Raw genomic sequence first — 24,077 nt, forward strand, 5'->3', positions numbered from 1 at the left:
TGCACTGCCTATTACAGTGATGAAGGGAAAACGTCAAAAACAAAGTTCTATGATATTTTTCATTTTTTAATACCCCAATTTCTTTTTTACTTTTAGTTTTTCTAAATTACTATTTCTAATTTTCAAAACTATCTTTGCTATTTCATTTTCCTATTAATTGAATTTGGCATTATATTAGGCTTCATTTTTTAAGTAGTTTTGGACCACAGAGGGGTTCAACTATGACAGGGGAGGAACACTGGTGTGGGGTGTTATTGATGGGGGACACATAGTTGGGAGGGAGTTCTCCAGGGCATGAATATAGAATATATAAAAATATTCGGATATTTGTTGGGTATTTTCATAGTAGTTACAGTTATAAACAACAACTGAAAGAGTGCTAACTTCCTAGCCAGGGGAACTCTGTCACATTCCCCAATGGAACAGCAACCATCCCCCAAGTACAAGGGCAAAGACCAGTGAAGAAGGATGGTCCAATGATGGGTCCTTGATACTGATGACTATGCTTATGAGCCTTTGTGCCCAAAATTTCAACTAGGCCTAGAGCTGCAGGGTACCTAAGAGTTACCTCCTGAGAGCCTCCATGTTGCTCAAATGTGGCCACTCTCTAAGCCAAACTCAGCATGTCAATGCATTACCTTCCCCCCAGTGTGGGATATGACTCCCGAGGATGAGCCTCCCTGGCACCAAGGGATTACTACCAATCACTAACTGGTGATGCAAGTAGAAATAGACCTTGAATAAAAGGGGGAAATGGTAAAACAAATGAGTTCATAAGGCTAAGAGTCTTCAAAAAAGAGACAAGAGGTCATCAGAGGGGTCGCGCTTATATACACCTCAGCAGGACCCCAGAGACAGCCAAAGCAGATAGAACTCCAGGTACTGGCTCTCCTGAGGGCTACAGAGACACCCAGGTTCTACAGTCATGACAGATGGCTCTGGAGTTCAGTGCCTTGTCAGTGGGCCCTACTTTGGAATTTGTGTTCCTGAGCGTGGGCTCAGATGTGACCTTTCTACACATGCCTCTTCTGTCACTTTTACTAAACCCGTGGTTGGTGCTGGGTGGTATATACTTAGGAGGCTTGAATTTCTGGACTGGCCATGTGCCAGTTGGACCCTGAGCCTCAGCAGAGTTGAAACTCCTACTCACTGGTTTGTTGGTTTTACCCAGGTCAGCTAACAGAGAGGTGAAGATGGTCAACCACCAGACCAGGGAACCAAGAGTGCCTACAGCTGCAAGCAGGAGAATCGCATCCATCAACCATGTGGGATAAGCCCTCTTTTGATATAGAGGTGAAGTGGATATCACCACCCCAGTCTCCACAGGATGGAGGAATAAAACATGGATTAGAGTGGACTTACTGGTATTCTACTATAGAACTACTGTGATTAGTAATGGAAGAAATTATAGCATTGATGTGGAGAAAGTGGCTACGGTAGTTGCTGAGGGCAGGGAAAGGGAAGTATAGACTTGATGTGGGGGCATTTTCGGAACTTGGAGTTGTCCTGAATGATATTGCAGGGACAGATGCTGGACATTATATATCCTGCAATAACCCACTGAATGGACTGGGGGAGAGTGTAAACTACAATGTAAACTATTATCCATGCAGTGCAGTACTCCAAGATGTATTCACCAAATGCAACGAATGTGCCACAATGATGAAAGAGGTTGTTGATATGGGAGGAGTAGGGTGGGTGGAGTGTGGGGTATATGGGAACCCTTTATATTTTTTAATATAACACTTTTTGTGATCTATGTGACTTCAAAAAAATTATAATTAAAAAAATTTTTTAAAAAACAAAGTGGACTCTGCTGGTCAAATTCACTGAAGAAAAGACCCTGACTCTTCCTCCCTTTTCCCATGTAACAGCTGACAGTGAGGAAGATATCTGTTCCCCTCTAGTCAACACAGTGAGTCAAGGGTTTAAGCCCAGCCTAATATTTGGGGTAAGCTGAGGGAAGGGGAGCCCTTCCCAACTGCCACAGGGGTTTGGTAACTCATGTTAGTTGTTTCAATTTCTTCATCTCTTTGTCCCTCACCCTCCTGGGAATTCTGAAGCATTGTCCTGGTCTGCTGACCCCTAAACCAGGTACCTCAGACATCTTTTGGCTCTTTCTCCATTGCTTTTGTGAAAGAGTTGAGCCCTGCCTGCCTATTCCATCTTCTTACAATTCCCCTTGACCTAACTTCTAAAGAGAACATAGTATGGTATGAGTGTGTGTACACATATTTTTGTTTTTCACTCCATATCCACCTTCCATAAGCATAGGGGAATGTTGCCTAAAGAGAATATTTAAAGACCATTTATTCCCATGTGGTAAAGTCCACCTAAACAAGGAGTAGGAGTTAGCAGTTTACCCAGATGATGTCACCTTCTAGTTTCAAAATCAAGGGTGGCCAAGCTCACAGGCCTCCAATTTGGAGGAGTCACTGTGAGAAGAAGGGAGGATACTGAGCACTTTCTGTTGATAAGAGCGGTATTCAGGTAGATGTGTACCCAATTAGCCTAATTTTCAGACCTGGAGGTCAGAAGGGCCACTTGGTCAGTAAGAGCTGCTCTGTGTGTTTCCTCTGGTTGCAGCAAAGTACTTACATGGCACATTGCTCCTGAGCCCATAATAGAAGAGCCTTCTTTGCAGACATTTGCCATCTTGCTTTGGCTTTGGAGCATTTCTTAGCTCGAGGACTTGAGGTAGGAGATGAGTCAACTATGCTCACACAATCCAGAGGGGGTTGATTGTAATTGCAAGAAAAAGTCTGGGCAAGCTCCTCAATCTAAGGAAAATATAATTTTATTCAACATAGGCAGATTCATAAGTTAGCAGCATTGAACAAAAAAATTCAGCCAAAACAAGATCTAAAAATTTTCATATTGTAGTAGGAGTTTACTCATGGTGAAAAGAGCACTGGACCAAGTCCAATAGTATTTGTTATCTGGGACTGCAGTTTGGCTTTGCCTGGACTTGAATCATTCCTTGCCCTCATCCAAGCATGACATTTCACACTGAGGGCAAGCATCAATTCTTCCCACTGAAGTGCTTACAGAACACTTTACTGAATGGTCAACATCTGAGAAACTAAATGGAACCCCACTAAATTGAGTTTCTAGTCTAGAGTATCTTCAGGGAGACTTAGTCAATTAAAATGCATCCTTGATTTTAAATCATTTTTAATGTACATACAAAAAAAAAAAGCCCAAAGACAGGTATGTATAGACAACCTCATTAATAATTTAAGAAATTTAAATCTAAGCATCAAGAGAATAACCTTTTCATATAACACAGGCAAAAAAAATTTTAAAGTAGTATCCAGTGATGATGAGAGTATGGGAAACTAGATATATATTGCTGGTAAAAGTACAAATTGGTTCAAATTTTTTGGAGGGCAGTATGATAATCCATATCCAAAACTTTAGGAAATATGCCCACAAACATAGTAGAAGTATTTAAAATATTAATTAATAGAATCATCAGACAACCAATATCGATTTGACCAATACAAGAACAAACTTGATCTAAGTGGTATAAACCACCACACACAAAATGGCAGAATCAACATTCTTTTCATGTGCATACAGAACATTTACTAAAATTGACTGTGCTGTGCTAAAGGCAAGCCTCAGCAATTTTTAAGGATTGGATTCATTCAGATTTTGTTTTTAAACCATACTGAAATTAAGTTAGAAAACAGTAACAAAGATATAGCAAACCAAATCTTCAAATTGGAAATCAAGCAAATCATTTTTTAATAATCCATGGGTCAAAGAAGAAAGCACAAGGAAAATCAGAAAATTTTTTGACCAGAATGATAGTAGAATATATTATATCCATGTACTGGAGGTATAATATTTTTAAAAAGAGCGATTTTCTCCAAATGGTTCCATACAGTCAATGCATGACAAATTACTTATAAAATTTATATGGAGATGCAAACAGCAAAGAACAGCCAAGTAAATCTTGAAGAAGTTGGATGACTTACATTCTCAGATATCAACACTTACTATATAGCTACAGAAAGTAATACAGAATAGTACTGGCGCAGGATAGATAAATAATGGAACAGAATACATGGTCTAAAAATGGAGCCACATATGTAGTTAATTTATGAAGGTAACACTACAGTATAGTAGGAAAACAACAGTCTTTTCAATAATTGGTGTTGGGGCAGCTGTATAACCATATGGAAAATAATAAATCTTGATTCCTTCAAGATTTAAGATCAAGTTTTAAAACTTTAATTCATTTTAGAAAGACAATAGGTCTAAATGTGAAATGGCAAACAATTACACTTCATAGAAATATGCTGTCCAATATGACAGACACTAGAAACATGAAGCTAAGTAAATTTAAATGAACTAATATTAAATTAAAAATTTAGTTCCTCAGTCTTACTAGCCACATTTTATGTGTTCCATAGCTGCTATTTTGTACAGTGCAGATACAGAACTTATACACCACTGCAGAAAGTTGTATTGGACAGAAATATCTTAGAAATTAACATAAGAGAACAGCTTCATGACGTTAAGATAGGCAAAGATTTCTTAAAAGAATATAATAAAAAATATTAGCCACACACAAAAATAGTTGATAAATTTGAATTGCATTAAAATTATGAATATTTACTCATTAAAAAATTGAAAAGGCAAGCCATCTAGAGTCATAGAAAATATACACATATACCCAATGAACTACTTGTATCGAAAATATATTTTAAAACTTTTATAAATGATTATGCACGACAGCATGGCTAAAACAAAACTTAAGAAGACTAACAATGTCAAGTATTAGCAAGGACTGGAGCAAGGAATTCTTAAAGTCTGGCAAGAGTGTAAATTGGAACCACTTAGAAAAACCGTTTGGCTGTATCAACTACAACTGAGATCATAGTCTCAGCAATTTCACTCCTAGATATATACACAATGGAAATGAGGGCTTGGACTAGTAGAAGGCATACAAGAGTGTTCCTATCAGCTTTATTCAAAATAGTTTAAAACTAAACAAAACAAAGATTCCATCAACAAAGGAAAGGTAAATAAGTTGTGGCACACTTATACAAATGGTATATTAATACACAGCCATGAAAAAAAATGACCTACTGATAACATGCTTTGACAGGATGAATCTCACAGACAAAACGTTAAGTGAAAGAAGTCATACACAAAAGAACATATACTGTATGTAAGAGTATATATTTATAATTTCATTTGTATGGCGTTAAAGATGCTGAACTAATTGAGGATAGAGATCAAAGTGGTGGTTATCTTTATGGAAAGAAGGTGGTGACTTGGAGGAGGACTGGGGGTACTCTGGGATGCTGGCAATGTTCCATATTTTAATTTAGGTGGTACTTGCATGGGTAAGTTCAATTTGTGAAAATCCATCAAGCACTACATTTAATATGCGTGCATTTTTGTCCATGTGTGCAGTACTTCAATAAACAATTTACTTGAAGTATTAAAAATAAAACAAAAGCTTTGAGTTTGCAAATCCTATGGTCCACCAATTCCACTTCTAAGGATTTGACTCATGGAAATAATTAAGATTATAGGTAAAGGTTTTATTTAGGGATGTTCTTTTCTGAACTACTTACAATCACAGAAAAAATTGCAAGCATTCAGACTGTCTGTTAATGAAACACCAAACTTTAAAATTGGACTTCATGCCTCTATTAAAATATATATAAATTTGGAAAAAAGTTCCTTATCACAGATTGAAAAAAATATGGATGTGAACCCATTTTTAAAGATATGCATATATGAATATATATAAATTTCTGCTGTACATATCATAAAGACTACACCAAATTTTTTACAGTGGTTATCTATGAGTGGTGACATTATAAATAATTTTTATTTTCTTTTTACTGTCTGTATTAAAATTTTAAATTGTATTTCAAATACCCAGAAAAACATGGAAAAACTATAATAAATATCCACAAATTATCAAATTTTAACATTTTAACATTTTTTAAAAGAAATAAAACACAGATACAGTTCAAGCACCTTCTCTTTCTCTCTCCAATCCCATTTCTCTTCTTTTCCAGAGGGGAAAACCACGATCCTAAATTTAGTTTTCATCTTCTCATACATATTATTCTACTTATTAGTACAAATGTATGTTTCCAGAAATAATACAAAATGTGGTTTTGCATGGTTTAAATTCTATATAAATTAGTTATGTTATTTTCTAGTTTTTCTAAAACAAGCATTTTTTCCCCACATAATTTCAAAAGTTATTTTAAAGTAATTATGGAGATAAAGAAAATGCAACTTTTTAGGCATGTGCAGAAAATCACACTAAGTCACGATTCCAAGCCTGAAAGAATCTTTATGAACTGTAAGTTTCATAAAGTAAGGACTATATCTACCTTAAACTTTGCTATTTTCTTGGCATTCTAGCAAAATATCTAGCACATAGTAGGTGTTTTAAAATATCTGTGGAATGAAATAAATCTATGAATCAGTCTTAGGACAGAACTAGATAATGTAGGATTATTTAGAGTGAGATTAGACAGGGGTCCTCAAAAACAGCGAGATTTTACAAAGCTCAGCAGTTCAGTTTTCAAAAATTTGTTCTAGAAGCATCTCTCTTGTCATAAGGAACAGTAATAACCAAACATTTACTGTGGCAGGTTCTATTTCGACTGGTGCTTAAGATATGATAATAATTCAGCATTCAACTTTCAGCTGAAAAACGGCAACAAAACTGGCCCAAAAGTCTGCTGTATATTTTCTACCTGTTCAGATTCCCAGTGTCCTATTACGAAAGGAGCTCAAGACTGAGTCTAGCACCAAGTCACACTTATTTCATTATACTTAATTCATATTGCAGTAATCAGACTAGAAATAATTTTCATATTGCCAAACTACTCACATGAAAGTGCAGTATAATTGTCCAAATTAGGCCAAGAATAATGGATGGGTTTCCCTCTATAATATCAGTAATATGAATATTTATTAACTTGATCTGGAAAAGAAGAAATATGGGTTAAAAGGGAAAAATATTTCATAGCATTAATCTATCCTATGACTTTTCATGTGAAATTCATACTCACTGACTGGTTTTTTAGGAATGTCAAGGCATGTTCTATATTGGTTCTACACTGGAATGTATTAGATCCTTTATCTCGAGGCTATGAAATTCAAGCAAAATATATTACTCAGAAATATGAAATACATATATTTTTAAAAGAGCAAAAAGTTTCTTGATGTTCTTTAAAAGGCTTACCAACTGTTGTCCCGAAAGTACTTCTAACAGATCCAGGAGGACATGCCCCCTTCTAATGTCCGTAAATAGGTCTGTTATAACTGAGGGAGGAGCATGCTGCAAAAGGTCAGAAGAAAAATAATCATTCAAACTTTGGTCAAAAAATACAATACTTTTCAGAACCTAATAAACGTGCTCTGTGTCTTCTGCTTAAAAGCTAAGATGCGGTAGATATTTTCTTCTTAATTAAGAGAATGAGAGCACATATAAAGTTTCATATCAAAATATAAGAAAAGTCATGGGTCTAATTTATCTCATGGCAAATTTCCAGAAACACAACACGCCTTCAAGAGTGAAGCTTTCACTGAGGGCTTAAACCCCGTGTTACAAGGGGTATTAGAGACATTCAGAATCAGCGCACGGTGAGTGACCCATTTGAAGAGCGGATTAGGTTTCTCAAATAAAACTGATTAGAATGTCAAGCCTTGTGCTAGGATAGGCACACAGGAAGCAGTGTGAGTAGCCCGTGAGAAGAGGCTCGTTCATTGGGCATCTCGGCTATTCCAGGCGTGAACGGAGTGATAGGATGGCACAGAGCTGCAGGTCAAGGCCTCTGTTTGGCTTCCCAGCATTGTCACTTACAAGCTGTGTGACCTTATCACATAACTTCTCTGTACCTCAGTTTCCTCGTCTATTAAGCAGGAACACTATCGATCTCATAGAGATGTTGTGAAGCTTAAATTAGTTCCTACATTTAAAGAGCTCTGGAAATTCCTAACACATAGACTGTACTCAATATATATAAGCCATTATTATTTTTTATTTAAAGATTTATTTTTTTATTTCTCTCCCCTTCCTCCCCCCCCCCCCCAGTTGTCTGCTCTCTGTGTCATTCGCTGTGTGTTCTTCTGTGACCGCTTCTATCCTTATCAGTGGCACCGGGAATCTGTGCTGCTTTTTGTTGCGTCATCTTGTTGTGTCAGCTCTCCATGTGTGCGGCGCCATTCCTGGGCAGGCTGCACTTTCTTTCATGCTGGGTGGCTCTCCCTATGGGGTGTACTCTTTGCGCATGGGGCTCCCCTACGTGGGGACACCCCTGCGTGGCAGGGCACTCCTTGCGCACATCAGCACTGTGCATGGGCCAGCTCCACGCGGGTCAAGGAGGCCCAGGGTTTGAACCACGGGCCTCCCATGTGGTAGGCAGACGCCCTATCCACTGGGCCAAGTCCACTTCCCCCATTATTATTATTATTATTACTGTTTTGTTTCATGAAAGAGATTCTAATGCTTTAAATATTTTTATAGCCCTGTTTCATGTTCAGAAATATTATACTTTTCTAAACAAAAGTAGCCCTATGTTGTACTGGGAAAACAGAATCAAAAAAGGGCAAAAATAAGACCAAGGTGACTTTTGGCACATTGGCTCAAGAAAGACATTCCACAATCTTTTACATGTCACCAGTACCCCCTTGGAGCCAAAACTGACGTGATGGGGGAGTAACGTAAATATATTTATCATTTAATTTGCTCTTTTTTCCCCTCACCTTTGCCAACTGTGCGTTGATCCAGCATGTAAAGGTCTTCTTCTGAGTATGTTCTTGCTCAGCTATTGAAGAAAGGACAATGGCAGTTAAAAGAAAACTTCAGAAACCTTTTGAGTATATCAACACTTCAAAGGTCTGTCACTCTGAGTATAAGTGTATGTTTCACAATCTTATAAGCTTCCTCAGGACTTAATCTAAATTGCAGATGTTCATCTAAGAAGCATTTTAGAAACAGCACATTGATATGAGAAAATTTTTTAAGCCACAGGTTAGCTGACAATAGACAAGGGTAATACTTTTTAACGTCAAAAGAGTTAAGTCTCCGCATGACCTTGACAGTGCTGTACAGGGAACAGTGAAGAGTGAAACCCAAGGACTACAGTCTAAGCCAAAGCATTGCCATATTTAAAGATAATCCCTATAACATCTGCAGACATTTTTAAAGGATTATAAAGCAGTTGCACTTTAAAAAGTCTCAATATTAGTCTGAAAATTTATCATAGAAAATATATTGCCACTGAATTAACAGCAAATAAGATGCAATTAGAATCAGAGAGACCCGTGTTCAAATCTCGACTTTGTTACTGAATAGTAGTGACATTGAGCAAGGCAAAATCCACTATGTGCCCGTATTAGTCAGCCAAAGGGGTGCTGATGCAAAATACCAGAAATTGGTTGGTTTTTATAAAGGGTATTTATTTCGGGTAGGAGCTTACAGACACCAGGCCATAAAGCATAAGTTACTTTCCTCACCAAAGTCTATTTTCACATGTTGGAGCAAGATGGCTTGTGACATCTGTGAGGGTTCAGGCTTCCTGGGTTCCTCCCTTCCTGGGGCTTGCTTCTCTTTCCTCTGTGAGCTTACTTCCTGGGGCTCCAACTTAAGGCTTCAGCATCAAACTCCAATATCAAAACTCCAACATCAAAAACCCTCAACTCTGTCCTTCGCCATGCCTTTTATCTATGAGTCCCCACCCACCAAACACCCTACTGGCACAAGAGGTTTACATAGTTACTTAATCAAGTAAACCTCTGAAGCCAATATAATCTAATATGCCCAGAGAAGATCAGTTTACAAACATAATCCAATATTTCTTTTCGGAATTCATCAATATCAAACTAGTACAGTGCCCAATACTCTCCCTATTGTTCTCTTCCTGCTCTAATTGAAACCTTGCTGTCCTCTGAGAACACAGCTTCTCCTGCAGCCCTCTCAAGTGTTTGCTTTGTTTTCTTTTACAGTTCTTGTACTGTTGGCTCCTTGTCCATCACTACTACCTCCAGACCATTCCCAAACAGCGCCCCCCACCCAAAGTGGGTTGAATGATGGCCCCCAAAAAGATATGTCCATATCCCAGCACCTATGAATATGATCTTATTTGAGAAAAGGATTCTGCAGATGCCATTAAGTTAAGGATCTTGAGATCATCCTGGATTACCACAGGGGCCTGAATTCAATGACAACACTGAGGAGAAGGTCACGTGAAGACGGAGGCAGAGGTGAGAGTTAAGCAGGCACACGTCAAGGAATGCCCAGAGCCACCAGGAGCTGGAAGAGGCAAGGGAGGCTTCTCTACTAGAGCTTTCAGACGGAGCACCACCCTGCCAACCTTGACTTCAGACTTCTCGCCTCTGGAATTGTGAGGGAATAAGCTTCTATTGTTTTAAGCCACCAAGTTTGTAGTAATTTGTTATGGCAGCCCTAGAAAACCAATATGCTAAGAACATCCCCCTTCACATCCAAAATCTTCTAGCTTTAAATCTCCAAATCTCCGTCATCAGACTATGTCCACTGTTACAGAGATCTGCCCACCTCTGTTATTCCCCATTGTTTCTCAAAGATTTTAGCTTCTTGCCCACTGTTAACTCTCTCCAATACAACTCCTTCCCAATTTGTGGCAGTTTCAATACACACAAATGAACACTCCAAATGGCTTCTGTTCCTTGAATTCCTCTTCTCCAATAATCTTGTCCTGCCTCAATCACTCACCACCATGGTCATACCTTAAATCTTGTCATTACTTTAAAAGGACAGCTTCATTAAGTGGATGTAGTTCAGCCAGTTGGGCACCTGCCTACCACACGGGACCAGGTCCCAGTGCCTCCTAAAAGAAGACAAGCAGATGCCGCCTCCCACCGCAATGAGCTATATGCCACAAGCCAGCAGAGGCTACAGCCTGCTGGGAGCCGATGTGGCTCAGGCTGTTGGGCGCTCACCTCTCACGTGAGAGGTCCCAGGTTTGGGTTCCAGTGCCTCTTGGAGAAGGTGAGCAAACAATGAGCAGATAGATGAGAGAACTATTGGGGTGTGGGGGGTAGGGTGTTAAATAATAGAAAAATAAATAAATCTTTTTTGAAAGCTTCAAAATCTGCTTCATGCATCCCCATCTCTGAACATTGTCTCCTATCTTTTCAGTTCACTCCTTCCAGTTCCCACCTCCAACAATCTTTCAAGCCCACTGGGAACACCAAGACATTGATTCAGCCAGCTTTTCACTGTCATTCATCCCCTTGAGATCCTTTCTTTCATCCTTACCCATTTTAAATTCTGTGACTGATTGTTAAAAGCACTCCCTTGCCCCTCTCTGGTTTTGTTACGCACTTGTGACTTCTCTCTGCCCACTTCACGCCTGTGCTCACGGTACTGAATGTGGCTGGAGAAAGCCCACAACAGAGCTGACTGGTCCCATTTTACAGTCATCACGATGGCCCTCAAGTGGGCCCTCAGTGCTGTCCAGCAGTCATACTATGTTGCCTTCTTCTAATTGCCCAGAACACAATTTTAAACCTTTGCCTTCTTCCTCAAACTTCCAAAACCTTCTCCCCCATTCTTATTCACAGTTGAGAGCTTGTTTCCCAGTACACTAAAGCAATCATTCCGACCCCTCACCTAAGAATCTACCAAAATCCTCTGCCTTGCAACCTGTTAACACAGATGAATGAGCCCTGCTCATGCCTAAAGACAGTCCTTTCACTCATACAGTTAGATCCCATCCCTTCGCATCTACTCAAGGACATTTGGTTCCTTTCTCTCCTACGTCAGCCTCTCCCCCCCCCTTTCTCTTGGATCATTCCCATTAAGTATAGATGCATGCTGTTAATTCTCCCATCTGAAAAAAAAAACAAAACCAAAAATGAATCTCTCTTGACCCCAGTTCCTCATACCAGCTACTACTTTTTGTTCTGTTCCCCTTTGTGGCAAAACTCCTCAAAAGGAGTTATCGATGGTCACTGTCTCCATTTTCTCTTAATTGAACCCAGGCCAATCAGGCCCTCACTATTCCACTAAAGCTGCTCTCTCATCAAGTTCACCAATCACGGTCAGCAATGAACCCCTCTTGCAAAAACCAATGGTCAATCCTCAGTCTTCATCTCTGGATGAAGCAGCACCTGATACAGAAGCTCACTCCCCGCCTCCCCACACAGGTTTGCCTGCTACATCACAGTGGCCTGACTTTCTCCAATGCCTCAGGAAATGTTATTAGGGCCGCCTTCAAAGCATATTCTGGATATGACCTCTTCTCACCACCTCCACTGCCACTACCCTGGTCCAAGTCACCATCACCTCCACCTGGATTACTTATTGCAATAGACACCTAACAGCTCTCCTTCCTTTCAGCCTTGTCTCCTAAATACATTCTCAACACAGAGCCAGGGTGATAAAGTTAAAATGTTAAGTCAGATCAGGAAACTCGTTTGCTCAAAACCTTGCAAGGGCTTCCCACATCACTTCTCACAAAACCCTATACCACCTGGTTCCACTCCAACCGCTCTGGCCTTCCTGTTTTCCTCAAACTCCCCAAGCACATTCTCAACTTAGGGCTTTTGCACTGTCTGCTCTTTTTTACAGGAATGTTCGGACCACAGATATCCACAGGCTAACTCTCTCAAGTCCTACAAATATTGCCTCAAATGATACCTTACCATTAACGTCTACCCTTACCATCCTATTTAAAACTGCAAGACCCCACAATTTCTGATCCCCCTTGTCCTGCTGTATTTTTTTTCCCTACAGTACTCACCACCTTTTAACATTCTAGTAGTTTATTTATGTACTATGCTTATTATTTAAAGGTCCACTATCTTCCCAAAAGAATGTAAGCTCCACACAGACAAAGATGTTTCATCTGTGAAATATCCTAGGTGCCTAGGGGAGTCGGACTTTGTTTACTATACTGAGAAGGCAAAATCTACCTTTATGAATTTACATTCCTTTTTTTTTTAATTAAAAGTTGTCTATCTTCTAGCACATTGTTTTCCTTTGATTCTTCCCAATCTCCCCTATTAACCTCTATCTAATACAGTCATAATGTACTGAAGAATGTGATACCTAATTTGAGTTCTTGAAAAATTTTTAATTTGATGAGAGTTCTGGTTGAGAAACAGAGAAGAGGCTAGCTGAGAAAATGGAATTTTAGAGTATTTACAATTGTTTAATAATATTATGACTGGTTAGAGATTAAAGATGCGCTTACTTAGCCTTGATTGTTTTTTCTTATCTTTTTAATCTATTTTTTTTTTACCAGTTTAAATTACAGTCCAGTGAATTACATATTTTAGGGTACTCAATAAATGTTAATTGAACTGAATTCTAAAGAGCCAACTGGCGAGTTTAGGTTCTTGAGAGTTAATCATTTTTATATAAATTTCTCTTAACAAAAGAACTACAACCACAATTTTGTCTAATAATTCAAAATGTTACTAAATGCCCCGGAATCTTTGAGAGATGTTTTCATTACTGCCCCCCCCCCAGTACAGGCGGTGATAAGACAGTAAACTAAACATGCACTGATGCTGTAAAAAATGGATAGAGGGTTAATTCTATGCCTCATGATTCCAGGATCAAGCTCCATGTACACAATGTACATTAATCAAGGTCAGGTATAAAAGTGGGAAGGGTCCTCTCCATTATTACTATAATTATAACAATAAAGCAGAAAAAAAATTTCATAGTTAAAAAACAAAGATGATGGTCTTCCTTAACTTTAAGCGACAGGGAAATTTTACTCTCTAGGTGATAAATATAAAATGTGAAAAAGAAATGAAACAAGCGGCATTACCAGGTCAAAGAGACCTAATTTGCACTAACGACAGGAGAGTTGCAGGTGGGAGGAAGGAGGAGGACACCATTAAATAACCTTGGGGAAGCAGACTTGGCCCAGTGGTTAGGGCGTCCATCTACCACATGGGAGGTCCGCGGTTCAAACCCCGGACCTCCTTGACCCACGTGGAGCTGGCCCATGCACAGTGCTGATGCGTGCAAGGAGTACCCTGCCACGCAGGGGTGTCCCCGCGCAGGGGAGCCCCACGCGCAAGGAGTGTGCCCGTAAGGAGAGCCGCCCAGTGCAAAAGAAAGTGCAGCCTGCCCAGGAATGGCGCCGCGCACATAGAGAGCTGACACACAAGATGACACAACAGAAAGAAACAGATTGCCGTGCCTCTGACAACAACAGAAGTGGACAAAGAAGAACACGCAGCAAATGGACACAGAGAGCAGACAACGGGGGGGTTGGGGGGAAAAAGGGAGAGAAATATATTTAAAAAAATAAAATAAAATAAATTAAATAACCTTGGAGGATGTGAAATGCTACCACAAAACGGAGTGCAAAAAAGCGTATTATGTGGCTAAAGGGTTTCCTTTTTTTTCTTCTTCATCTCCCATTGTCTGCTCTCTTGTGTCCATTCACTGTGTGTTCTTCTGTGTCCGCTTGCATTCTCAGTGGCACTGGGAATCTATGTCTCTATTTTTGTTGTATCATCTTGCTGCATCAGCTTTCTGTGTGTGTGGCGCCACTCCTAGGCAGGCTGCACTGTTTTTCTCTCATGGGGCAGCTCTCCTTGTCGGGCACACTCCTTGCGCATTGGGCTCCCCTATGGGGGGGACACCCCTGCGTGGCATGGCACTCATTGCACATGGCAGCACTGTACTTGGGCCAGCTCACCACATGGGCCAGGAGGCCCTGGGTTTGAACTCTGGACCTCCTATATGGTAGGCTCTATCGGTGGAGCTACATACGCTTCCCATGGCTAAAGGGTTTTAGTAATCCATGACCATATGTAAACCTCATTTAATTTCCATATGACACTAGACAAAAGGAGTCTTAGTGGCGAGCAAACTGGGGCCATTAAATTCCTAGGTTGGGAAAACAAGCAGCAAAATCAGGGCTCTAACCTGATTGTTCAAAACTGCACACCTAATCTAGTATGAAGTTGGTTAGGAGAATACCCCCTGACAATTTTCTCATAAACTCAAATTTAAAATAATCAAAAATCTTCTAAGAAGACTTTAAGCTACACTTGTCCTAATTTGATTAAACTCTAAAAGAAACAAGGGAAAAACAACAGGAGGAGCAGTCTGAACAAGTCCCCACTAGCATTCAGTGGGGAATCCAGTTTCAGGTACCAAAGGAAACAGTGAAATGAAATCTTCAAAAGAGCATTTGGAAAGGAAACTTCATGGCTTTTAACTCACTTTCAGAACTTCATCCTGGAAATCAGAGCCCTTCAAATGCAACAAGGACTCTTTGCTTAATGCCAAACAAAGAAGTCCCAGGTGCAATTTAACACCTTTGTAGCACCTCAATTAAATGGTTTCATATGTGCCATTCCATTTATCTGCTGACACACTCTTCTCACATTTTCATACTGTCCCATTATCCCTCAATAGTGGTATTAATGCAACAGGAACCAAAGCTTACCCTGTGGCAGGAGAAGTAACCTTTTGTTCCTTTCAAAGCCTGACCCACTGGGAAAAAATAATTGAAAGCCACATGCTTAAAGCAACCTGAGTGGGTGAGTTGTTTTGTTTTTGTTTGTTTGTTTGTTTTTAATTGTTGAGTTTTATTTTTTAATTCCCAGGGTAAATTTCTAGTAAAACAATAAAACTTCTTAGAATGGCATCTAGAGAATAGAACCTTTTAATCAGCAGATGTTAAGGATTTTTTAGAAAAGGGCAAAGAAAGAAGGAGAATAATGAAATCTATTATATTGATGAATTTCAGTAAAACACCAAAAACAGAGAATGAGAAATTCTCTATCCTGATTTTTAAGACAAATAAGAATATATATATGTGTGTGTGTATGTGTGTGGTTATATATGTGGTTAGTGAATTTTATTCAGATCCATGTAATTGTCTTTGATTATCATTCTTGAAAAATAATAAGTGAATTTGAGAAATGAGGCCTAGAGGAAAAGATTTTCTATAGGTGTCATTACCATAAAAATACTTTTAATCCCTCAGTTTGTCTTATTCAATCTGCCTTTTGTGAGCTGGCAACAGATATCCTTAGTTGGATTTAAATGGGAAAAAAACTGAGTTAATCTCAATTAAAGGGTGTGAATTTTTAGTTCATTATAAAGCTCATTATCAAACTGCTATGGTTACTAGGTCTCAGCAAGGTCTAGATTCACAAAAGTTCATCTGAACTGTTGACTCCGGGAGTTGTCCCGGGAAGTAAGAGCTCAAAAGCAGTTCACGAGAAGCTTACATTTTCCTTTAAACATAGAGAATGAATTATTAAAATGTGGTATCTCCACTGAGTGAAGTCACTGAGGAAGCTCTGCAACTTCTTTCTATCCAGGACTTTCTCTTCTTCCCTTTCTGTTATTGGTTTACTGCATGTGGCCCCAGATTCATTACTTTGATCTTTCACTTTCCTCATTAAAATCTTTCAATCATTTCCTAATTCCTTACTGAATAAATTATAAATTCTGAGCCTAACATTCTAGGTCATTCATAATTTGGCTCTAGTCTACATTTTCCTAATTTATCTCCTACAACTTCTCTATACTCTTTTCCTTTTCAATAGCCAGACTATACAATACCTATAATTCCTCAGTCAAGTTTCACTCTTCTCTGCATTGCCATGCTATGTACCATCTAGACTGGGCAATCCTCCCAGCTCCCAGCACCCAGCACAATGCCTTAAACCTGGTAGGCATTCAATCCAAACGTGTTAAAATAAGTCATATCCTGTTCAAATGCTACTTTTCCTAGAGCAAAATAGAAATGAGCTCTTCTAGCACTGGCATCCAATAACACTTTGTTGGATCTTTTCTTCTCCTTTTCCTTTTTCTATTTACCATTATCATTATTATTAAAAAGTCATATATGATACTCATAAAAATTTTTTCAAACAGTACATAGGGATTTAAAAAGTCAAAGTATCTTAACTCTCCCCCATCACATCCCCATTTTCCTTTCCCAGAGATAACATTAATTAACAGTTTCCTACGCATCCTTCTAGATTGAACATATAAAGAATGTAAATACTAAGGGCTGGCAGGTGCTTGTTTTTGTTGATCACTGGGCCCAGGTCCTGGAATAGTACCTTGCAGCAGAAAGCACTCAGTCAAAACTTGTTGAATGAATGAATGCATATACATATGTACATGAAGTGAATATATGTAATACCGATGCAGTTTTAAGTTGATAAGTCAAAAAGCAGAGATTTCACCATAACATTTAAAGTTTAAAAGAATCTGCTCCACTATGACAAATTTTAAAAGGAGCACATAACCTTTCCAAATGACCAGAAAAGAAGACAAATGTATCTAGCCAATAAAATATTGAAATAGATATTCACATGCTGATGTGGAAATATGTCCAAGATAAATTCTGGAGTGAAAAAGTACAATCTGTAAAATAGTATGCTTACTATGATTCCAACTGTGCTTTTATTAAAGGACCACTGTTTGCATAACCCAATAGTTTGTCCCATCTTATGGTAATTACTACTTGCTGCTCATGTACTATATATACCTACATGTGGTTTCTCTCCTCAATATGAGAACCTTAAAGTTAAATCTTTAGGCTTTTGGTGTTTGCTTCCCCTTAGCACACTGCCATGCAAAGAAGAGGTACTTGATAAATATTTGCTGATTGAAAGATTTAGTAAATATTTTAAAAGTACTGGGAATCAAACTGAAGTCACTTTACAGTGAAAAAGAATTGACTGGCAACAGTTACTAGGCCTATATCTTGTCCTACTCCTTGTTTTAATATCCTGGGCAATTTCTTTCTCCTACGAATAAAATGCCTTGAACAAAGGAGCATGTACTAATGAGACCCTGCTGTCATTCTCTAAAACAACACTGCCAACTCACTGTTAGATGGGACAGATGGAGTAAAGATAATTACATTCTGAGGATGATGTAAAACATTTCACCCTGAATTCCAACAGCCATCTCAAAGAATCTTAATCATAATGTTATCAAATAGAAAAGGAACTAAAAATATAATGCCATGACTTCCGTTCTTTTTCATGAAGATGTTATCAGTTGGAAATAAACAAATTAAAGAGAAAACATGCACACACAGGCATGCACAGTCAAAACAAGAAAGGTCTAAAATATTTGAAGGATAAACAGGAAAAAGCCTATTACTTAACTACAAAAAGGAGACCATTAACTAACAGAGAAAGGGGTGGAGGTGGGGAGCAGCTAATGGCACATTTTCTTGTGCCCAACCATAAACAAACAGGCAAGTAAGAAAAGAAACAGTGCCCAGACTGGGATCTTGATTACTGAACCAGAAAAGTGAGTTTAGAAGGTAACTCCTTTCTAAACTAACTCATAAACACAGTACACAGTCATCTCCCAACCTCAAACTTGTTTTACTTCACATATTTTCCCCCTAGAGAATCTGTTATCATTATGGAAAAACAGCTCTTGACTGTCAAATTCAGCATTCTAGAACTAAAATCATTCTCCCTCCCTGCCTCTCCCCAAACCTGTCCTCTCCCGTGTTCCCCATTTTAATGGGTTTGGCACCACTATCCTGACACCTCTTGTCCTTTACCACACCCAAAACAGTCTGTCACTAATCCTGCCAACTTCACCTGCTCACAGCTCTCCTTTCCACTTCCTTCTCCACAGCTCTCCATTCTCCAGTCCTCCAGCCCCATCTACCACGAGCTCTGGCCTGGACAGCTTCCAGAGCCGACCAGGCGGACTCCACTCCTTCCAATCAGTTCCCCACTTCAGCCAGGAAATTTGATCATGTTCTTCTCTTCCTCCTTTGGTGGTTTTCCTCTGTTCTAGGATCAAGAGCAAAATCTCTAACAGAGCCCAGGAGGCCCTGGGTGCCCAATTCCAGAACCTCCAAGGCTCCCAGCTCTAGTCGCTCTGGCCTTCAACAAGCTGTGTTCCCTCCTGCCACAGGTCTTTGTACTGCCCATCCACATCCACTCCCCTTTGCTTAATTAACCTCTAGTCATCAGTCGGTTTAGGTACCAGTTCAACTGTACTTTCTGAGGGAAACCTAAGTCAACTTAAGTCTTTTGTTATTTGCTTTCATACAGCCATGGGTTTGGCTTTGTTTTCCTATTTAGCACTTACCTCAATTCATAATCATCAAAAAAGTGAAGAAAACCACCTCCAGAGCCAGGCTACCAGGTTGGGCCTGTATCTGCCCCTTACTAGCTGTGTGTCTGTCTTCTCTTCTATAAAATGGGGACAAATGTGCCTACTACAGAGAGTTGTCAGGAGGATTAAGACCCTGTGCTAATGTAGATTGGGATCAACTATAGCTCACAGACCAAATCTGGTCCACTGCCTGCTTTTTGTTTTTGTTGTTGTTGTTGTTTTATCTCCCCCCACCCCGTATCCCCCGAGGTGGCTCTCTTGTCTGCTCGCTGTGTCTGCTCATCTTCTCTAGGAGGCACCAGGAACCGAACCTAAGACCTCCCACATGGGACCTGAGGACCCAGCCACCGGAGCCACATCCACTCTCCACAGGCTATGGCATCTGCTGGTTGTGGCATCTCCTGGTTGTGGCGTCTGCTTCTCTTTTTAGGAGGCACCAAGAGCTGAACCCAGGACCTCCCATGTGGGAGGCGGGTGCCCAACTGCATGATCCATATCTGCTCGCCTCACTGCCTGTTTTTGACAATAAAGTTTTACCGAAACACAGACATATGCATTTGTTTATGCATTGTCTGGGTTCCTTTCATGCTACAATGGAAAAGTTGAGGAGTTAGATTTTACAGTACTCAAATCCTAAAATATTTACAAACTTTCACTTTTCAGAAAATGTTTGCCAATCCTTGGTATACACTATGCTTCATCCGCACACAAAAAATATTAGCTACATGTTTGAACTTTAAAAACATTATGGTAAATGAAAGAAGTTGGTCAAAAAAGGCCACATACATGATTCCATTTATATGAAATGTCTAGAATAGGCAAATCTATAAAGACAGAAAGTAGATTAGGGGTTGCCTAGGGCTGGGCAGATGGAGTGATTGATGATGACAGCTAAAGGGTACAGGACTTCAGTATGGGGTGATGAAAATGTTCTAACATTAAATATGATGATGGTTGCACAATTCTGAATATACTGAAAACCTCTGAAATGCCCACTTCAAATGGGTGAATTGTCTAGTATGCAAGTTATATCTCAATGAAGCTGCACCCCCCCCCCCAAATATTACCTACTCCCTGTGAGATTATTGGATTAACAGCTGCCTCCCTCATTAGCCTTTAGGTTCCTTGTTCCTTGTTTCGCCTGTAGTACCCAGCACAGTCGTTTTTACGTTGCTTGAATTCAACAAATATTTTTGGAATGAACAGTTAAACGGCTAGGGTAGGAGGGTGTGGGGTTTTCTACTACTTTCCCCCAAGTCAATATGATTTAAGTACTTAGTTTGGTGATAAAATATATAACAAACAATAATATTTGTCTTTGGGCCTTAGCATGCGGAATCCAGCAACTTCATGTTGCCACATGAGTGACCTACACCCTCTGCAAACACCTGAGAATTTTCACACTGAGGCTTTTCCTTGAACCTCATTGGAACATAGCTCCAGGCTCTATGAGTAAGCAAATCTTGCATTTCTAGCACATGTAAATGAGCCATGAGATAAAGAGAAAATGTCTAGAATCTGGGGTATTATTTGTATTTCCCCTTTCTCACCCTCTTCTGAAATAATAAATAACTGTGGAATGAATAAATGAAAGTGACTACATTTCTTTTAATACATATTTGTTTCTCCTTACTACCTTTCATCTATCACATAAAACTGTGGGTGAATTTGTTTATTTTAATCAAGATGTATGAGGCTGAACACTCTCTACTAAGGCAGCCATTCAATCTTAGCACCTCTGACTTCTGAGTACAAGAACTAACTGCAGGGAAACGGACTTTGGCCCAGTGGTTAGGGCGTCCGTCTACCATATGGGAGGTCTGCGGTTCAAACCCCGGGCCTCCTTGACCCGTGTGGAGCTGGCCCATGGCAGTGCTGATGCGCGCAAGGAGTGCCCTGCTACACAGGGGTGTCCCCCGGGGGAGCCCCACGCGCAAGGAGTGCGCCCGTGAGGAAAGCCGCCCAGCGTGAAAAGAAAGAGCAGCCTGCCCAGGAATGGCGCCGCCCACACTTCCCCTGCAGCTGACGACAACAGAAGCGGACAAAGAAACAAGACGCAGCAAATGGACACCAAGAACAGACAACCAGGGGAGGGGGGGAAATTAAATAAATAAATAAATCTTTAAAAAAAAAAAAGAACTAACTGCAGCGAAGAGATCTACGGCATGATGATAAATCTAGGATTCTTACACTTTTGAATACCAGTGAATCACTTAGGGTCATTGTTTACAATGCAGGTTTCTGGGTCCCAAACTCCAGAGATTCTGATTTAGGTGGGTTACATTCCACACTTTGAAAAACATTTCTCTAAAGTAATTGGACTAATTTACATGTGTGATTTATTCTTGAAGTAACAGAAGGGAACAAGAAGAGGCCTGGCAGAAAGAGTGATGAAATAAGGGTAAGGAACAATCACAATACTTCATTAAAGCCTTCCCTGAACAGACAGGCATTTTATAAATGAGAAAACTATAGCTCCCTCAAGATAAAGAGTGTTTATTCACTCATTCAATAAATAGTTATTGAAAACCTACTGTGATTTGGATATGGTGTTCCAGATTTCACATCTGATGGAGGAGAAATTCAAATCAAGAGGTGTCATACCAAATTCCATGTTCTTTCCATTATAATTCAAGATCAGCTGAAATGTCAAGTCAGCTACCACCCTATCCCTCTCCCTCTCCTCCCCTTCAAACGCCAACATCTGGCCTCATTTCTCACTCATTGTCACTCATTTCTAATCTACTTTTTAAAAAAATATTTATTTTTATTTATTTATTTAGATTATTTATATAATCCACTTTTAAACTGGCTTCTGCCTACACAGAATTAATTCTCAGCTAGGTTATTTTTGGGGATTTAATCACATCCCCCTGCAAAAGGCATGTTCAGGTCTCAACCCCTAGTCCTGTGGGTATGAACCCATTTTAAATAGGACCTTTGATGTTCTTCGTTAAGGTGTGTCCAAACTGAGTGAGGTTGGGTCTTAAATCCAATTAAAGGAAACTGGACGCAGAAAGAGAAGCCACGGAGCGCAGCCAGATGCTGGAAGTCAAGAACCCAGAAAATGGACTGTCCATGTGCAGCCAGCCCTGGGCCTCAGCAGACTTGCAGCTCCTACCCTCTGGTTTGTTGGACTTACCCTGGCCAGCTGACAGGGAGGTGAAGAGAATCAACCACCACACCAGGGAGCCAAGAGTGCCTACAGCTGCAAGCAGGAGAACTGCATCCATCATCCACGTGGACTCTAAGGCCCCTCTTGATGTACGGGGGACTGGACATAACCATCCCAGGGTCCACAGGTTGGAGGAATAGAGTATGGATTAGAGTGGACTTACTGGTGTTCTGCTGGGGAACTATTGGGATTAGTAAGGGAAGAAATTGTAGTAGTGATGTGGAGAGGGCGGCCACGGTGGCTGCTGATGGTAGGGAGACAGAAGAGATATGGTGTGGGGGCATCTTCAAGATTTGGAGTTGTCCTGGGTGGTGCTGCAGGGACAGGGATGTTGTGTGTCCTGCCGTAGCCCACTGGGTGGACTGGGAGAGAGTGTGGTCTACAATGTGGGCCACTGTCCCTGTGCTGCAACGGTGTCCAGAATGTATTTGCCAGGTGCAGTGGATGTGCCACGAAGATGGAAGAGGTTGTTGATGTGGGAGGGGTGGGGTGGGTGGGGTGGGGGGTTATATGGGGACCTTGTATTTTTTTAATGTAACATTTAAAAGAAAATTAAAAATTAAAAAAATTTTTAAAAAAAGAACCCAGAAAAGAAAGGAGATGCCACCACGTGCACTGTTATGTGATGGAAAAGTCAGGAAATCCCAAAGATGAATGGCAAGTCAGAAGACACCGATCCTAGGAGGAAGCAAGCTTTCTAGCCTCTGAAACTGTGAGCCAATACATTCCTGTTGTTAAGCCCACCCCATGTATGGTATTTGTTTTAGCAGCTAGGGAACTAAAAAAGCCACTTATAATATTCCCACTGCTAAATCCAATGGATATTTCTCAATACTGAATATCTTGAAAACTTCTGGCACTGTTGACTATCTCTCCTTCTTGAAATATTGTCCTGTGTATTCCATGATCCACATTCAACTGATTTTTTTTTTCCCTACCTCTCTGGACATCCCTTCTTAGGCTCTGTTATGCACTTGTCTTGCTTTTCCTATCCCTGTAATGTTTTGCCTAAATTGTCCTTCTCTTTTTCTAAATATTTTCTTCAACTGCAATAGAATAAAGTACCAATTATATACTGATGACTCCCAAATATTACCTTCAGCTCAGGTGTCTGTCTGTATTGAGCTACATATCTATATATCCCATTGTCTTCTGGGAATCTCCAGTCGAATATAGCATAGACACTTCAAATTCAACATTTCCACAACTGACTCGTCATCTCTTACCAACCCCCTACTCTACCACAGTTGTCCTTTTGCATTTATCTTTTTTTCAATGAATAGTTCCACCATTCATTCATTTGCCCAGAAATAAACTTGAATCATCTTATCCCCAATACCCAGCAATCAAAAACCCCTGATAACTGTACCATTATAAGTCTCCTGACTTCCCATTTCCCATTTCTCTCCATCTCCACTCTCACCTACATTAGGACAACATTATCTTTCACCTGGACCACTGTAAAGACTTAAACTGATCTTTCTGCATCCACACTCACTCCCATAAAGTCCACACCCCACAATCTGAGTGGGTGGTCTTCTTTCTTTCTTTTCCTTTTATTTAGGAGGTACTAGGGATTGAACCCACAACCTCATACATGGAAAGCAGGTGCTCAACTACTGAGCTATACCTGCTCCCCTGTGAGGTTTTCTGAAACCAGTTGTGAAGCTGTCACTCAACTACTCAAACTTCAATTGCTTCTCCTTGGTCTTAAGAAAAAGTCCAAATCCTTATATGTTTACATGAACCTTTTACAGCTTCACTCTTCACGTTCTCCTTAAA

General features: G+C 40.0%; 1 protein-coding gene across 6 annotated transcripts in view; it reads right to left on the reverse strand.

The window, feature by feature from the left end:
* SYNE2 (spectrin repeat containing nuclear envelope protein 2) overlaps nt 1–24,077 on the reverse strand; it is a 400,819-nt gene that overhangs the window by 299,785 nt on the left and 76,957 nt on the right. For all 6 annotated transcript variants that reach the window (XM_058293295.2, XM_071213892.1, XM_058293293.2 and 3 more), the window contains 5 exons: nt 8,755–8,816; nt 7,232–7,327; nt 7,059–7,136; nt 6,878–6,970; nt 2,599–2,780 (listed from right to left, as the gene is read on the reverse strand). In XM_058293295.2, coding sequence (XP_058149278.1) covers nt 2,599–2,780; nt 6,878–6,970; nt 7,059–7,136; nt 7,232–7,327; nt 8,755–8,816 — 511 coding nt within the window. The remainder of the gene's footprint in view (nt 1–2,598; nt 2,781–6,877; nt 6,971–7,058; nt 7,137–7,231; nt 7,328–8,754; nt 8,817–24,077) is intronic.

The sequence above is a fragment of the Dasypus novemcinctus genome, chromosome 3 (genome assembly GCF_030445035.2).
Source record: "Dasypus novemcinctus isolate mDasNov1 chromosome 3, mDasNov1.1.hap2, whole genome shotgun sequence".
NCBI lineage: Eukaryota > Metazoa > Chordata > Mammalia > Cingulata > Dasypodidae > Dasypus > Dasypus novemcinctus.